A 15,513-nucleotide genomic window follows, 5' to 3' on the forward strand; every position below is an offset into this window, starting at 1 on the left:
TTAATACATGTGAATTCAGTCTCGTATTCCAGTTCCGTATTCATTCAACATTATGTATTCCCAGCTGTTATAATATCAAAATTACTAAAAAAAAAAGCACTGCTAGTGCTCTGCATATTTTTATTTTGATCATAAATTCGATTTCAACATATTTTTCAACACACAGCTAATTTCCTCTACAGTTCTTACAGCAATTCTAAATTTCCATTAGTCAAAGGGTTGGTTGCTGTGGTAAGCTATCGAGTTCAGTGGCAGCAGTCATCAACCACTTGACTTTCGCTGGTGCAGTAAACGTTTCCTGGTAAAAGCGAGCTCCAGCAATCATCAGTCGTAACCCTTTAGGATTGTTTGGGTTTAAGTGTATTTCTGGAATGCATGTTGTGTATGTGTGTGTGTGTGTGTGTGTGTGTGTGTGTGTGTGTGTGTGTGTGTGTGTGTGTGTGTGTGTGTGTGTGTGTGTGTGTGTGTGTGTGTCTGTGTCTGTGTCTGTGTGTGTGTTTGCGTAGACATTGACTGCCGGTGCCAGTGTAGTCATGCTTGTTTTTTGGCATCTTGAGAATATGTGATGAGCTCAGCGTTGTCAAAGGGCCATTGATGATGACAGTCTCCTCCAGTGATGAGGCCCATGTATCTCATGGACATGTAGGACACATAGTGGACACACGTAGAGCGGGGCATGTTGCCTCCACATGAATCAGAAAGTAAGATGGCTCTGTATTTGGGAAGTGTGGTTTCAAAGACATCAGGAATAAAATGTTTTTCGTAAAAACCTGTTTTTTCGTCTTTAACTTGTGGCTTCTGCAGGAGCATATGCCATCGATTAACAATATAACTGCCCGTGTTACGGAGACTGAATTGATTTTTTTTAAAATTCCGCAATCACACTGTCGAGCTCTATTGGCTCACTTATACTTGGTTTGTTCCTCAATCCTCGGACGCCAGACTTCCGAGTCGAAATTCGCAGATCCCCCAGCTTTCTTGCGGCATTTCTCGGAGGCATGCCCTCTTTTGTCTTCATCTTTCGGAAATCTGAGAGCAGACCGAGAGCAGTGATGAAGTTCTCAACAAAATGGCTGCGCCAATGAAGAGATTTCTTTTCGTATTTGAACCACGTTGGTCATTTTAAATGCTCTCACGCTTGATTACATAGCTACTTTATTCCGGTCAATTTATACATTGCATGGTCTTGCTGTGCGTGCAATAAAATGTCAAGTCGTGTTGTTTTCGGGCTGTTCCCAATAGAGGCTATTATACCCAACGACTAGCCAATTTCATGACAAAGACAAACAGGAACGCAATAAATGCGTCGAGACCGGAAATTACGTCAAGTGCAACTCGGAAGGCTGGCGTCCGAGGATTCAGGAACACCATTAAGCCGGGCCTTGGGAGGTCTGTGCGCTGATCATATTTTGTACTTCATGGAATTAGATATACAATCATCTTATTGTGCTTCATGTGTAAGGACTGTCACTGGGCTGTATTAACCTCCCTTGAGAAAAGGTCAAGATCAAATTTTGAACAAGCTCCACATCCGCAATGCAGCAAGTTTCATCACTTCGTAAAGCACCCGAATAATGACTGCACTTGTGTCCAGAGTTCACCGCTTGAAATTGGACCATATAAACCCCACAGGTGTTGAGCAAATATTTTATTTGATTGCAAAGAACACCAAACCATAGAAATTCAAAACACTACTTTAAATACATTCTGTTCACGTGTTGAACCGTATGGCAGCCAAGGGAACAGCGAAATGCAATTTACATGCAAAATGAATTGAAGTCTTGAAACATGTTTATACATGAACAAACCATCCAATGGTGCATGAACTGTTCTCCTTAATCCCTGGTCATGACCATAAACAAATGTGCAAAGCAACGTTTTGAGGTTGGAATAATGTTGCATGATCTTCCATTACCGGCCACATAAATTACAGACCAGGTTTTTTTTTTCGTTTAGCACCAACACAGAAGGCGGCGTTCCTTTTAGAACCAATCTGCTTCAAGCCAAGCGACTGTAGGTGATGTGCAGATGCTGCGTCATTGGCTGCTTGTCCGTTGACATGGAAAGCGTCTGCTCCAGCTTCCCGTCTGGTTGGAGCTGGAACACTCTGGAGACCTGGGGATTTTTTTTTATAATTAATGAAACCCTACTGGTAAGATTAAATCAAACTCTATGCATCGCCTTTTGAGAAAAATTGCAATACAAGGGGCTTAATACAATGAACATGAAGAAAAATATATAGAATGGATTGAGAATGCCAAGCTGAATAGGTATGGTTCAAGGTTTCTTTTAAGACGGAGTCATACAGAAAGCTCAAACGCAGCTATATAATGCCATCCGACACAAGCCAGAGTCACATGGGTCAATTTATGGCTCGTTAGAGACAGTCCACACTGCGGCCATACCTCCTTGACGTGGGGCTCCTTGGCAAACGATGGCCTGGCCAGAGCTTGTGTATGTAGGCTCAGCTTCTTTCCCACCAGCTCCCCCTCCTCAACCTCCACCAGTCCTGCACACAGAGTCTCAGCTAAAGCATGTACACAATAGATACAACAGCAACCGTTCCCCAAGTCTTGGAGGCCTAGCCGAGATTTTGGATTAAAAGGGGTGATATACTGCCACCTGGTGTGGGTGAATGGCCATTACGAGCCGTTTGAAAAGCTGCCTTTCCCTGTTTTTTAGTGACATCCCAAGTGGGAGTGTCCACCTAGATTTGTGCTGGATAGATCAGTCCGCCAGCCTACCCAGTGGACAGTAGCAAATGCTGCTTATCCATCAATCATACAGCTAGGTGGACACGCCCACTTGTTATGCCACTAAAAACACAGATTTTCAAACAGCTGTTAATGGCTTGTCACCCTCACACCTTTAAGCCCAAAACTACTGACAAAAGAAAGTCAGATGCATGCATCTTTCCAAAAGAGGGTCGACACATATTTGGATGGGTGTCAGACTCCCTCCATGTGATGTTGACGTGGAGTGCACTATTGCGTGTGAGCCAATTATTCTGAATCAGGAACGTTGTGAAGTACCAGAGTTCTGTGCGATGATGAACGCCACTCGGTTGGTGCCCGTCTGCATTCGGATGAAGCCACACTCCCTGTGAAGTATCTTCTTCGTCTCTGCATCGGAGGCATTGAACCTGCGAACACAGGCGCCACAGAAACCTAGACCGACGTCTATAGCTACCCACCACTCCCCTTCCGCATGGTTTATGCTACAATGGAGTCATCTGTGCTTTTACAAGCCCAGAGATTAAACAAAAAATCAGTCAATTGAATAAACCAAAAAGAGCAATAGAAAAATGGTTGTCATAGGACAACCGCAAGTGTTGCTCATAGCACTAATTATGGGTCTACTACTTTGATATACCAGGGCCAATAAAGGGTAGACTTAACGTGTGAAGAGAATACCCATTGAGCACTTGACTTGGTACATAAAAGTAGCAGACATAATTATTATTATTTATGACATCTGTGCAAGTCCTAAAATGAACCCTATGAAAATGCAGTGGGCCTACTGCGTTGCTTTTGAATGAGCACAAAACACACGCACATAAAGTTGATGATGGGCTGTCCCATTTGGGCGAAGTGAAGATCCTCCGTGTAGCGGAAGTCCTTCAGGCTGGGGTAGGACCCCTTTCCGGGCTCGACTGATTCCCAGTTACCCAGGAGCCAATCCAGAGAAGAGACGGCTTTGTCCAGTTTAGCTAATGTTGGAAAACATACAACAGAAATATAACACGCACTTCGGGAGGTATAGATTTACCAAACGTATGCTTGCTAAATGTCCACAAGAGGTCAGCATTTCAGGCCGAGGACACAAGCAGGCAGCACCAGGGAAACAAACGTTGCAGCGCAACATGGTTGAGGGCATGGATTTAAATAAGACCCTTACGTAGACCTACATGGTTTGTAAAGAAATATATGCACCACACCACTCGTGGTAATGTTTCTAAAGAACGGTCCCGAAAAGGCCAACACATTAGCTGTATAACTATGCAGCCTAGCATTATAGTAGCTATACACCTCATACGACAACGTTTCAAAAGAATTGGGGTGTTGCAGCGTTCGTCGAACACACTAACCCTAACCCTAACCCTACTTGTGCATACACATTAAAGGTCATTCTTATGAAGTGTAGCTTATAGCTGGGCTTCTTACCGGGCTGGTAGAACGGGCACACCAATGAAGCCATCGATAAGGTGGAGCAGGTAGGAGCACTGACGCAGAAAATCAATGAAGATCAAATACTTCCGACTTTGACTCGTCTGGAGTCAGTCAACCCGTGCTTTTATAGAGCGCAACAGTGACCGCCCCCTTTTTGAACAAATCTAGTTCCGGAAGTAAACTTTCCATACGTTTTCCCACTTCTCGTAAAATCGTTACATAAAGAGTTTTAAGCCTGGAATCAAGCCAGTCGTTCATGAAGGTAGTCATGACCATAAAACGTTTGATCCGGGGCCAAATGACCATTTGGAAAATTGAAGAATGGCCAAAGGTACACAAGTCTGTGTAGGCCTACATTATATTTTGCAAACGAGTGAGGAACTACTCATCCCATAAACCATTGCAAGCTTTTTTGCAATGGTTACAAGCGTTACAACCCAATAATTGAGCGCATTTCTTTCATCTTATAACCTTTGTCTTTATTGTATTGTTAATACAAGTTGTGTCATATATTCTGTGGGTGTGTGTACATGTATCGTGTTTCATATAGTGTATAGCAATGCGTTGTCTTCGACATACATTCCTTCGTTCCTGACTTTTAAGCCTGGAATTTTAAGCCTGGAACCAAGCCAGTCGTTCATCAAGGTAGTCATGACCATAAAACGTTTGATCCGGGGCCAAATGATGATTTGGAAAACTGAAGAATGGCCAAAGGTACACAAGTCTGTGTAGGCCTACATTATATTTTGCAAACGAGTGAGGAACTACTCATCCAATAAACCATTGCAAGCTTTTTTGCAATGGTTACAACCCAATAATTTAGCGCGTTTCTTGCAACCTTTGTCATTATTGTATTGTTAATACAAGTTGTGTCATATATTCAGTGGGTGTGTGTACATGTATCGTGTTTCATATAGTGTATAGCGCTGACTGCAGTCACCGCTTAATAATGTTACTCGTTATTAATACATGTGAATTCAGTCTCGTATTCCAGTTCCGTATTCATTCAACATTATGTATTCCCAGCTGTTATAATATCAAAATTACTAAAAAAAAAAAGCACTGCTAGTGCTCTGCATATTTTTATTTTGATCATAAATTCGATTTCAACATATTTTTCAACACACAGCTAATTTCCTCTACAGTTCTTACAGCAATTCTAAATTTCCATTAGTCAAAGGGTTGGTTGCTGTGGTAAGCTATCGAGTTCAGTGGCAGCAGTCATCAACCACTTGACTTTCGCTGGTGCAGTAAACGTTTCCTGGTAAAAGCGAGCTCCAGCAATCATCAGTCGTAACCCTTTAGGATTGTTTGGGTTTAAGTGTATTTCTGGAATGCATGTTGTGTATGTGTGTGTGTGTGTGTGTGTGTGTGTGTGTGTGTGTGTGTGTGTGTGTGTGTGTGTGTGTGTGTGTGTGTGTGTGTGTGTGTGTGTGTGTGTGTGTGTGTCTGTGTGTGTCTGTGTCTGTGTCTGTCTGTGTCTGTGTGTGTGTTTGCGTAGACATTGACTGCCGGTGCCAGTGTAGTCATGCTTGTTTTTTGGCATCTTGAGAATATGTGATGAGCTCAGCGTTGTCACAGGGCCATTGATGATGACAGTCTCCTCCAGTGATGAGGCCCATGTATCTCATGGACATGTAGGACACATAGTGGACACACGTAGAGCGGGGCATGTTGCCTCCACATGAATCAGAAAGTAAGATGGCTCTGTATTTGGGAAGTGTGGTTTCAAAGACATCAGGAATAAAATGTTTTTCGTAAAAACCTGTTTTTTCGTCTTTAACTTGTGGCTTCTGCAGGAGCATATGCCATCGATTAACAATATAACTGCCCGTGTTACGGAGACTGAATTGATTTTTTTTAAAATTCCGCAATCACACTGTCGAGCTCTATTGGCTCACTTATACTTGGTTTGTTCCTCAATCCTCGGACGCCAGACTTCCGAGTCGAAATTCGCAGATCCCCCAGCTTTCTTGCGGCATTTCTCGGAGGCATGCCCTCTTTTGTCTTCATCTTTCGGAAATCTGAGAGCAGACCGAGAGCAGTGATGAAGTTCTCAACAAAATGGCTGCGCCAATGAAGAGATTTCTTTTCGTATTTGAACCACGTTGGTCATTTTAAATGCTCTCACGCTTGATTACATAGCTACTTTATTCCGGTCAATTTATACATTGCATGGTCTTGCTGTGCGTGCAATAAAATGTCAAGTCGTGTTGTTTTCGGGCTGTTCCCAATAGAGGCTATTATACCCAACGACTAGCCAATTTCATGACAAAGACAAACAGGAACGCAATAAATGCGTCGAGACCGGAAATTACGTCAAGTGCAACTCGGAAGGCTGGCGTCCGAGGATTCAGGAACACCATTAAGCCGGGCCTTGGGAGGTCTGTGCGCTGATCATATTTTGTACTTCATGGAATTAGATATACAATCATCTTATTGTGCTTCATGTGTAAGGACTGTCACTGGGCTGTATTAACCTCCCTTGAGAAAAGGTCAAGATCAAATTTTGAACAAGCTCCACATCCGCAATGCAGCAAGTTTCATCACTTCGTAAAGCACCCGAATAATGACTGCACTTGTGTCCAGAGTTCACCGCTTGAAATTGGACCATATAAACCCCACAGGTGTTGAGCAAATATTTTATTTGATTGCAAAGAACACCAAACCATAGAAATTCAAAACACTACTTTAAATACATTCTGTTCACGTGTTGAACCGTATGGCAGCCAAGGGAACAGCGAAATGCAATTTACATGCAAAATGAATTGAAGTCTTGAAACATGTTTATACATGAACAAACCATCCAATGGTGCATGAACTGTTCTCCTTAATCCCTGGTCATGACCATAAACAAATGTGCAAAGCAACGTTTTGAGGTTGGAATAATGTTGCATGATCTTCCATTACCGGCCACATAAATTACAGACCAGGTTTTTTTTTTCGTTTAGCACCAACACAGAAGGCGGCGTTCCTTTTAGAACCAATCTGCTTCAAGCCAAGCGACTGTAGGTGATGTGCAGATGCTGCGTCATTGGCTGCTTGTCCGTTGACATGGAAAGCGTCTGCTCCAGCTTCCCGTCTGGTTGGAGCTGGAACACTCTGGAGACCTGGGGATTTTTTTTTATAATTAATGAAACCCTACTGGTAAGATTAAATCAAACTCTATGCATCGCCTTTTGAGAAAAATTGCAATACAAGGGGCTTAATACAATGAACATGAAGAAAAATATATAGAATGGATTGAGAATGCCAAGCTGAATAGGTATGGTTCAAGGTTTCTTTTAAGACGGAGTCATACAGAAAGCTCAAACGCAGCTATATAATGCCATCCGACACAAGCCAGAGTCACATGGGTCAATTTATGGCTCGTTAGAGACAGTCCACACTGCGGCCATACCTCCTTGACGTGGGGCTCCTTGGCAAACGATGGCCTGGCCAGAGCTTGTGTATGTAGGCTCAGCTTCTTTCCCACCAGCTCCCCCTCCTCAACCTCCACCAGTCCTGCACACAGAGTCTCAGCTAAAGCATGTACACAATAGATACAACAGCAACCGTTCCCCAAGTCTTGGAGGCCTAGCCGAGATTTTGGATTAAAAGGGGTGATATACTGCCACCTGGTGTGGGTGAATGGCCATTACGAGCCGTTTGAAAAGCTGCCTTTCCCTGTTTTTTAGTGACATCCCAAGTGGGAGTGTCCACCTAGATTTGTGCTGGATAGATCAGTCCGCCAGCCTACCCAGTGGACAGTAGCAAATGCTGCTTATCCATCAATCATACAGCTAGGTGGACACGCCCACTTGTTATGCCACTAAAAACACAGATTTTCAAACAGCTGTTAATGGCTTGTCACCCTCACACCTTTAAGCCCAAAACTACTGACAAAAGAAAGTCAGATGCATGCATCTTTCCAAAAGAGGGTCGACACATATTTGGATGGGTGTCAGACTCCCTCCATGTGATGTTGACGTGGAGTGCACTATTGCGTGTGAGCCAATTATTCTGAATCAGGAACGTTGTGAAGTACCAGAGTTCTGTGCGATGATGAACGCCACTCGGTTGGTGCCCGTCTGCATTCGGATGAAGCCACACTCCCTGTGAAGTATCTTCTTCGTCTCTGCATCGGAGGCATTGAACCTGCGAACACAGGCGCCACAGAAACCTAGACCGACGTCTATAGCTACCCACCACTCCCCTTCCGCATGGTTTATGCTACAATGGAGTCATCTGTGCTTTTACAAGCCCAGAGATTAAACAAAAAATCAGTCAATTGAATAAACCAAAAAGAGCAATAGAAAAATGGTTGTCATAGGACAACCGCAAGTGTTGCTCATAGCACTAATTATGGGTCTACTACTTTGATATACCAGGGCCAATAAAGGGTAGACTTAACGTGTGAAGAGAATACCCATTGAGCACTTGACTTGGTACATAAAAGTAGCAGACATAATTATTATTATTTATGACATCTGTGCAAGTCCTAAAATGAACCCTATGAAAATGCAGTGGGCCTACTGCGTTGCTTTTGAATGAGCACAAAACACACGCACATAAAGTTGATGATGGGCTGTCCCATTTGGGCGAAGTGAAGATCCTCCGTGTAGCGGAAGTCCTTCAGGCTGGGGTAGGACCCCTTTCCGGGCTCGACTGATTCCCAGTTACCCAGGAGCCAATCCAGAGAAGAGACGGCTTTGTCCAGTTTAGCTAATGTTGGAAAACATACAACAGAAATATAACACGCACTTCGGGAGGTATAGATTTACCAAACGTATGCTTGCTAAATGTCCACAAGAGGTCAGCATTTCAGGCCGAGGACACAAGCAGGCAGCACCAGGGAAACAAACGTTGCAGCGCAACATGGTTGAGGGCATGGATTTAAATAAGACCCTTACGTAGACCTACATGGTTTGTAAAGAAATATATGCACCACACCACTCGTGGTAATGTTTCTAAAGAACGGTCCCGAAAAGGCCAACACATTAGCTGTATAACTATGCAGCCTAGCATTATAGTAGCTATACACCTCATACGACAACGTTTCAAAAGAATTGGGGTGTTGCAGCGTTCGTCGAACACACTAACCCTAACCCTAACCCTACTTGTGCATACACATTAAAGGTCATTCTTATGAAGTGTAGCTTATAGCTGGGCTTCTTACCGGGCTGGTAGAACGGGCACACCAATGAAGCCATCGATAAGGTGGAGCAGGTAGGAGCACTGACGCAGAAAATCAATGAAGATCAAATACTTCCGACTTTGACTCGTCTGGAGTCAGTCAACCCGTGCTTTTATAGAGCGCAACAGTGACCGCCCCCTTTTTGAACAAATCTAGTTCCGGAAGTAAACTTTCCATACGTTTTCCCACTTCTCGTAAAATCGTTACATAAAGAGTTTTAAGCCTGGAATCAAGCCAGTCGTTCATGAAGGTAGTCATGACCATAAAACGTTTGATCCGGGGCCAAATGACCATTTGGAAAATTGAAGAATGGCCAAAGGTACACAAGTCTGTGTAGGCCTACATTATATTTTGCAAACGAGTGAGGAACTACTCATCCCATAAACCATTGCAAGCTTTTTTGCAATGGTTACAAGCGTTACAACCCAATAATTGAGCGCATTTCTTTCATCTTATAACCTTTGTCTTTATTGTATTGTTAATACAAGTTGTGTCATATATTCTGTGGGTGTGTGTACATGTATCGTGTTTCATATAGTGTATAGCAATGCGTTGTCTTCGACATACATTCCTTCGTTCCTGACTTTTAAGCCTGGAATTTTAAGCCTGGAACCAAGCCAGTCGTTCATCAAGGTAGTCATGACCATAAAACGTTTGATCCGGGGCCAAATGATGATTTGGAAAACTGAAGAATGGCCAAAGGTACACAAGTCTGTGTAGGCCTACATTATATTTTGCAAACGAGTGAGGAACTACTCATCCAATAAACCATTGCAAGCTTTTTTGCAATGGTTACAACCCAATAATTTAGCGCGTTTCTTGCAACCTTTGTCATTATTGTATTGTTAATACAAGTTGTGTCATATATTCAGTGGGTGTGTGTACATGTATCGTGTTTCATATAGTGTATAGCGCTGACTGCAGTCACCGCTTAATAATGTTACTCGTTATTAATACATGTGAATTCAGTCTCGTATTCCAGTTCCGTATTCATTCAACATTATGTATTCCCAGCTGTTATAATATCAAAATTACTAAAAAAAAAAAGCACTGCTAGTGCTCTGCATATTTTTATTTTGATCATAAATTCGATTTCAACATATTTTTCAACACACAGCTAATTTCCTCTACAGTTCTTACAGCAATTCTAAATTTCCATTAGTCAAAGGGTTGGTTGCTGTGGTAAGCTATCGAGTTCAGTGGCAGCAGTCATCAACCACTTGACTTTCGCTGGTGCAGTAAACGTTTCCTGGTAAAAGCGAGCTCCAGCAATCATCAGTCGTAACCCTTTAGGATTGTTTGGGTTTAAGTGTATTTCTGGAATGCATGTTGTGTATGTGTGTGTGTGTGTGTGTGTGTGTGTGTGTGTGTGTGTGTGTGTGTGTGTGTGTGTGTGTGTGTGTGTGTGTGTGTGTGTGTGTGTGTCTGTGTGTGTCTGTGTCTGTGTCTGTCTGTGTCTGTGTGTGTGTTTGCGTAGACATTGACTGCCGGTGCCAGTGTAGTCATGCTTGTTTTTTGGCATCTTGAGAATATGTGATGAGCTCAGCGTTGTCACAGGGCCATTGATGATGACAGTCTCCTCCAGTGATGAGGCCCATGTATCTCATGGACATGTAGGACACATAGTGGACACACGTAGAGCGGGGCATGTTGCCTCCACATGAATCAGAAAGTAAGATGGCTCTGTATTTGGGAAGTGTGGTTTCAAAGACATCAGGAATAAAATGTTTTTCGTAAAAACCTGTTTTTTCGTCTTTAACTTGTGGCTTCTGCAGGAGCATATGCCATCGATTAACAATATAACTGCCCGTGTTACGGAGACTGAATTGATTTTTTTTAAAATTCCGCAATCACACTGTCGAGCTCTATTGGCTCACTTATACTTGGTTTGTTCCTCAATCCTCGGACGCCAGACTTCCGAGTCGAAATTCGCAGATCCCCCAGCTTTCTTGCGGCATTTCTCGGAGGCATGCCCTCTTTTGTCTTCATCTTTCGGAAATCTGAGAGCAGACCGAGAGCAGTGATGAAGTTCTCAACAAAATGGCTGCGCCAATGAAGAGATTTCTTTTCGTATTTGAACCACGTTGGTCATTTTAAATGCTCTCACGCTTGATTACATAGCTACTTTATTCCGGTCAATTTATACATTGCATGGTCTTGCTGTGCGTGCAATAAAATGTCAAGTCGTGTTGTTTTCGGGCTGTTCCCAATAGAGGCTATTATACCCAACGACTAGCCAATTTCATGACAAAGACAAACAGGAACGCAATAAATGCGTCGAGACCGGAAATTACGTCAAGTGCAACTCGGAAGGCTGGCGTCCGAGGATTCAGGAACACCATTAAGCCGGGCCTTGGGAGGTCTGTGCGCTGATCATATTTTGTACTTCATGGAATTAGATATACAATCATCTTATTGTGCTTCATGTGTAAGGACTGTCACTGGGCTGTATTAACCTCCCTTGAGAAAAGGTCAAGATCAAATTTTGAACAAGCTCCACATCCGCAATGCAGCAAGTTTCATCACTTCGTAAAGCACCCGAATAATGACTGCACTTGTGTCCAGAGTTCACCGCTTGAAATTGGACCATATAAACCCCACAGGTGTTGAGCAAATATTTTATTTGATTGCAAAGAACACCAAACCATAGAAATTCAAAACACTACTTTAAATACATTCTGTTCACGTGTTGAACCGTATGGCAGCCAAGGGAACAGCGAAATGCAATTTACATGCAAAATGAATTGAAGTCTTGAAACATGTTTATACATGAACAACAAACCATCCAATGGTGCATGAACTGTTCTCCTTAATCCCTGGTCATGACCATAAACAAATGTGCAAAGCAACGTTTTGAGGTTGGAATAATGTTGCATGATCTTCCATTATTGGCCACTTTGGTTCTAAAAGGCGGCGTTCCTTTTAGAACCAATCTGCTTCAAGCCAAGCGACTGTAGGTGATGTGCAGATGCTGCGTCATTGGCTGCTTGTCCGTTGACATGGAAAGCGTCTGCTCCAGCTTCCCGTCTGGTTGGAGCTGGAACACTCTGGAGACCTGAGGATTTTTTTTTATAATTAATGAAACCCTACTGGTAAGATTAAATCAAACTCTATGCATCGCCTTTTGAGAAAAATTGCAATACAAGGGGCTTAATACAATGAACATGAAGAAAAATATATAGAATGGATTGAGAATGCCAAGCTGAATAGGTATGGTTCAAGGTTTCTTTTAAGACGGAGTCATACAGAAAGCTCAAACGCAGCTATATAATGCCATCCGACACAAGCCAGAGTCACATGGGTCAATTTATGGCTCGTTAGAGACAGTCCACACTGCGGCCATACCTCCTTGACGTGGGGCTCCTTGGCAAACGATGGCCTGGCCAGAGCTTGTGTATGTAGGCTCAGCTTCTTTCCCACCAGCTCCCCCTCCTCAACCTCCACCAGTCCTGCACACAGAGTCTCAGCTAAAGCATGTACACAATAGATACAACAGCAACCGTTCACCAAGTCTTGGAGGCCTAGCCGAGATTTTGGATTAAAAGGGGTGATATACTGCCATCTGGTGTGGGTGAATGGCCATTAGGAGCCGTTTGAAAAGTTGCTTTTTCCTGTGTTTTAGTGAGATCCCAAGTGGGAGTGTCCACCTAGATTTGTGCTGGATAGATCAGTCCGCCAGCCTACCCAGTGGACAGTAGCAAATGTTGCTTATCCATCAATCATACAGCTAGGTGGACACGCCCACTTGTTATGCCACTAAAAACACAGATTTTCAAACAGCTGTTAATGGCTTGTCACCCTCACACCTTTAAGCCCAAAACTACTGACAAAAGAAAGTCAGATGCATGCATCTTTCCAAAAGAGGGTCGACACATATTTGGATGGGTGTCAAACTCCCTCCATGTGATGTTCACGCGGAGTGCACTATTTCATGTGAGCCAATTATTCTGAATCAGGAACGTTGTGAAGTACCAGAGTTCTGTGCGATGATGAACGCCACTCGGTTGGTGCCTGTCTGCATTTGGATGAAGCCACACTCCCGGTGAAGTATCTTCTTCGTCTCTGCATCGGAGGCATTGAACCTGCGAACACAGGCGCCACAGAAACCTAGACCGACGTCTATAGCTACCCACCACTCCCCTTCCGCATGGTTTATGCTACAATGGAGTCATCTGTGCTTTTACAAGCCCAGAGATGAAACGAAAAATCAGTCAATTGAATAAACCAAAAAGAGCAATAGAAAAATGGTTGTCATAGGACAACCGCAAGTGTTGCTCATAGCACTAATTATGGGTCTGCTATTTTGATATACCAGGGCCAATAAAGGGTAGACTTAACGTGTGAAGAGAACACTTGACTTGGTACATAAAAGTAGCAGACATAATTATTATTATTTATGACAGCTGTGCAAGTCCTAAAATGAACCCTATGAAAATGCAGTGGGCCTACTGCGTTGTTTTTGAATGAGCACAAAACACACGCACATAAAGTTGATGATGGGCTGTCCCATTTGGGCGAAGTGAAGATCCTCCGTGTAGCGGAAGTCCTTCAGGCTGGGGTAGGACCCCTTTCCGGGCTCGACTGATTCCCAGTTACCCAGGAGCCAATCCAGAGAAGAGACGGCTTTGTCCAGTTTAGCTAATGTTGGAAAACATACAACAGAAATATAACACGCACTTCGGGAGGTATAGATTTACCAAATGTATGCTTGCTAAATGTCCACAAGAGGTCAGCATTTCAGGCCGAGGACACAAGCAGGCAGCACCAGGGAAACAAACGTTGCAGCGCAACATGGTTGAGGGCATGGATTTAAATAAGACCCTTACGTAGACCTACATGGTTTGCAGAACCGGACAGTAACGGAGTACATCTACTTGAGTACAGTACTTAAGTACAATTTTGAGGGATCTGTACTTTACTCAAGTATCATTTTTTGGGAGTACTCATGACTTTACTCAAGTACATTTGAGAGGCAAATATTGTACTCTTTACTCCGTTACATTTCTATCCATGACCGTGAGTACCCGTTACTCCTTCTGAAAAATAAAAAATAAGAGAAAAGAAAAATCACGGAAACCCTCAATTTGTTGTTTCCCTCTCAAACTGATTAGAACAGCCTTCAGCCTATCAGCAATCACCTTCGCTTTCCGCCAAAGCCAACTCCATGGTCAGAATTAGATGAGAGACGATTGATGATTTGATTGATAAAAAAAAACGGAGAAACTCACACATACATAGAATTGTTAGCTGAATTTTCTTTTCTGATATTGCATATTTATGTAAGCTGAGCAATTGTTTTTATGTTCTTGAGTATACTGTATACTATTGTGCTATTGCCATGGTAAAAAGATGAAAATTACTTGATTTTACTTTCAATTCCTTTTACATTCTCCAAGGTGTTAACATTTTTCATAACTCCATGCAGGACGTTTCTATACATAAATGTAAGCACTGTGACAGTAGTAATGCAATATTTAGAAAACATACTCTTGTACTCTTGATACTCAAGTACTTTTAAAAACAAGTACTTCAGTACTTTTACTTAAGTAGACATCTGACTGTAGTACTTTTACTTGTACTTGAGTAAAATTTAGCAAGGGGTATCTGTACTTTTACTCAAGTAAGGAAGCTGGGTACTCTGTCCGCCTCTGAAATATATGCACCACACCACTCATGGTAATGTTTCTAAAGAACGGTGCCGAAAAGGCCAACACATTAGCTGTATAACTATGCAGCCTAGCATTATAGTAGCTATACATCTCATACGACAACGTTTCAAAAGAATTGGGGTGTTGCAGCGTTCGTCGGACCTACTTGTGCATACACATTAAAGGTCATGCTTATGAAATGTAGCTTATAGCTGGGCTTCTTACCGGGCTGGTAGAACGGGCACACCAATGAAGCCATCGATAAGGTGGAGCAGGTAGGAGCACTGACGCAGAAAATCAATGAAGATCAAATACTTCCGACTTCGACTCGTCTGGAGTCAGTCAACCCGTGCTTTTATAGAGCGCAACAGTGACCGCCCCCTTTTTGAACAAATCTAGTTCCGGAAGTAAACTTCCCATACGTTTTCCCCCTTGACTTCTCGTAAAATCGTTACATAAAGAGTTTTAAGCCTGGAATCAAGCCAGTCGTTCATGAAGGTAGTCATGACCATAAAAAGTT

The 15,513-nt window shown here is 42.9% G+C and overlaps 3 protein-coding genes across 3 annotated transcripts; all 3 read right to left on the reverse strand.

Annotated features, from left to right (window-relative positions):
* Positions 1-1,635: 1,635 nt before the first annotated feature.
* Positions 1,636-4,268, reverse strand: LOC115548448 (THAP domain-containing protein 4-like). Its single transcript, XM_030363097.1, has 5 exons — positions 4,164-4,268; positions 3,556-3,709; positions 3,033-3,142; positions 2,406-2,509; positions 1,636-2,115 (listed from the first exon to the last, which is right to left on the reverse strand). The coding sequence occupies exons 1-5, from the start codon at positions 4,195-4,197 to the stop codon at positions 1,999-2,001; spliced, it is 519 nt and encodes a 172-aa protein (XP_030218957.1). The 5' UTR covers positions 4,198-4,268; the 3' UTR covers positions 1,636-1,998.
* A 2,531-nt stretch (positions 4,269-6,799) lies between these two features.
* LOC115548449 (THAP domain-containing protein 4-like) lies at positions 6,800-9,432 on the reverse strand. Its single transcript, XM_030363098.1, has 5 exons — positions 9,328-9,432; positions 8,720-8,873; positions 8,197-8,306; positions 7,570-7,673; positions 6,800-7,279 (listed from the first exon to the last, which is right to left on the reverse strand). Exons 1-5 carry the CDS (start codon positions 9,359-9,361, stop codon positions 7,163-7,165), a joined length of 519 nt encoding a protein of 172 aa, XP_030218958.1. The 5' UTR covers positions 9,362-9,432; the 3' UTR covers positions 6,800-7,162.
* Positions 9,433-11,947: 2,515 nt separating this feature from the next.
* Positions 11,948-15,513, reverse strand: LOC115548444 (THAP domain-containing protein 4-like). The gene is made up of 5 exons (XM_030363093.1): positions 15,219-15,513; positions 13,830-13,983; positions 13,318-13,427; positions 12,691-12,794; positions 11,948-12,400 (listed from the first exon to the last, which is right to left on the reverse strand). Exons 1-5 carry the CDS (start codon positions 15,250-15,252, stop codon positions 12,284-12,286), a joined length of 519 nt encoding a protein of 172 aa, XP_030218953.1. The 5' UTR covers positions 15,253-15,513; the 3' UTR covers positions 11,948-12,283.

The sequence above is a fragment of the Gadus morhua genome, chromosome 8 (assembly GCF_902167405.1).
Source record: "Gadus morhua chromosome 8, gadMor3.0, whole genome shotgun sequence".
Lineage (NCBI taxonomy): Eukaryota > Metazoa > Chordata > Actinopteri > Gadiformes > Gadidae > Gadus > Gadus morhua.

Excerpts from the sequence above, each read along its gene's own strand:
- LOC115548448 (XM_030363097.1), bottom strand. The coding sequence starts at position 4,197 with ATGGCTTCATTGGTGTGCCCGTTCTACCAGCCCG. Across the intron at positions 3,710-4,163 it reads GTGCCCGTTCTACCAGCCCG|CTAAACTGGACAAAGCCGTC; the intron begins GTAAGAAGCCCA and ends TTCCAACATTAG. Across the intron at positions 3,143-3,555 it reads CAGCCCATCATCAACTTTAT|GTTCAATGCCTCCGATGCAG; the intron begins GTGCGTGTGTTT and ends CTGTGTTCGCAG.
- LOC115548449 (XM_030363098.1), bottom strand. The coding sequence starts at position 9,361 with ATGGCTTCATTGGTGTGCCCGTTCTACCAGCCCG. Across the intron at positions 8,307-8,719 it reads CAGCCCATCATCAACTTTAT|GTTCAATGCCTCCGATGCAG; the intron begins GTGCGTGTGTTT and ends CTGTGTTCGCAG. Across the intron at positions 7,280-7,569 it reads AGGAGCCCCACGTCAAGGAG|GTCTCCAGAGTGTTCCAGCT; the intron begins GTATGGCCGCAG and ends AAAAATCCCCAG.
- LOC115548444 (XM_030363093.1), bottom strand. The coding sequence starts at position 15,252 with ATGGCTTCATTGGTGTGCCCGTTCTACCAGCCCG. Across the intron at positions 13,984-15,218 it reads GTGCCCGTTCTACCAGCCCG|CTAAACTGGACAAAGCCGTC; the intron begins GTAAGAAGCCCA and ends TTCCAACATTAG. Across the intron at positions 13,428-13,829 it reads CAGCCCATCATCAACTTTAT|GTTCAATGCCTCCGATGCAG; the intron begins GTGCGTGTGTTT and ends CTGTGTTCGCAG.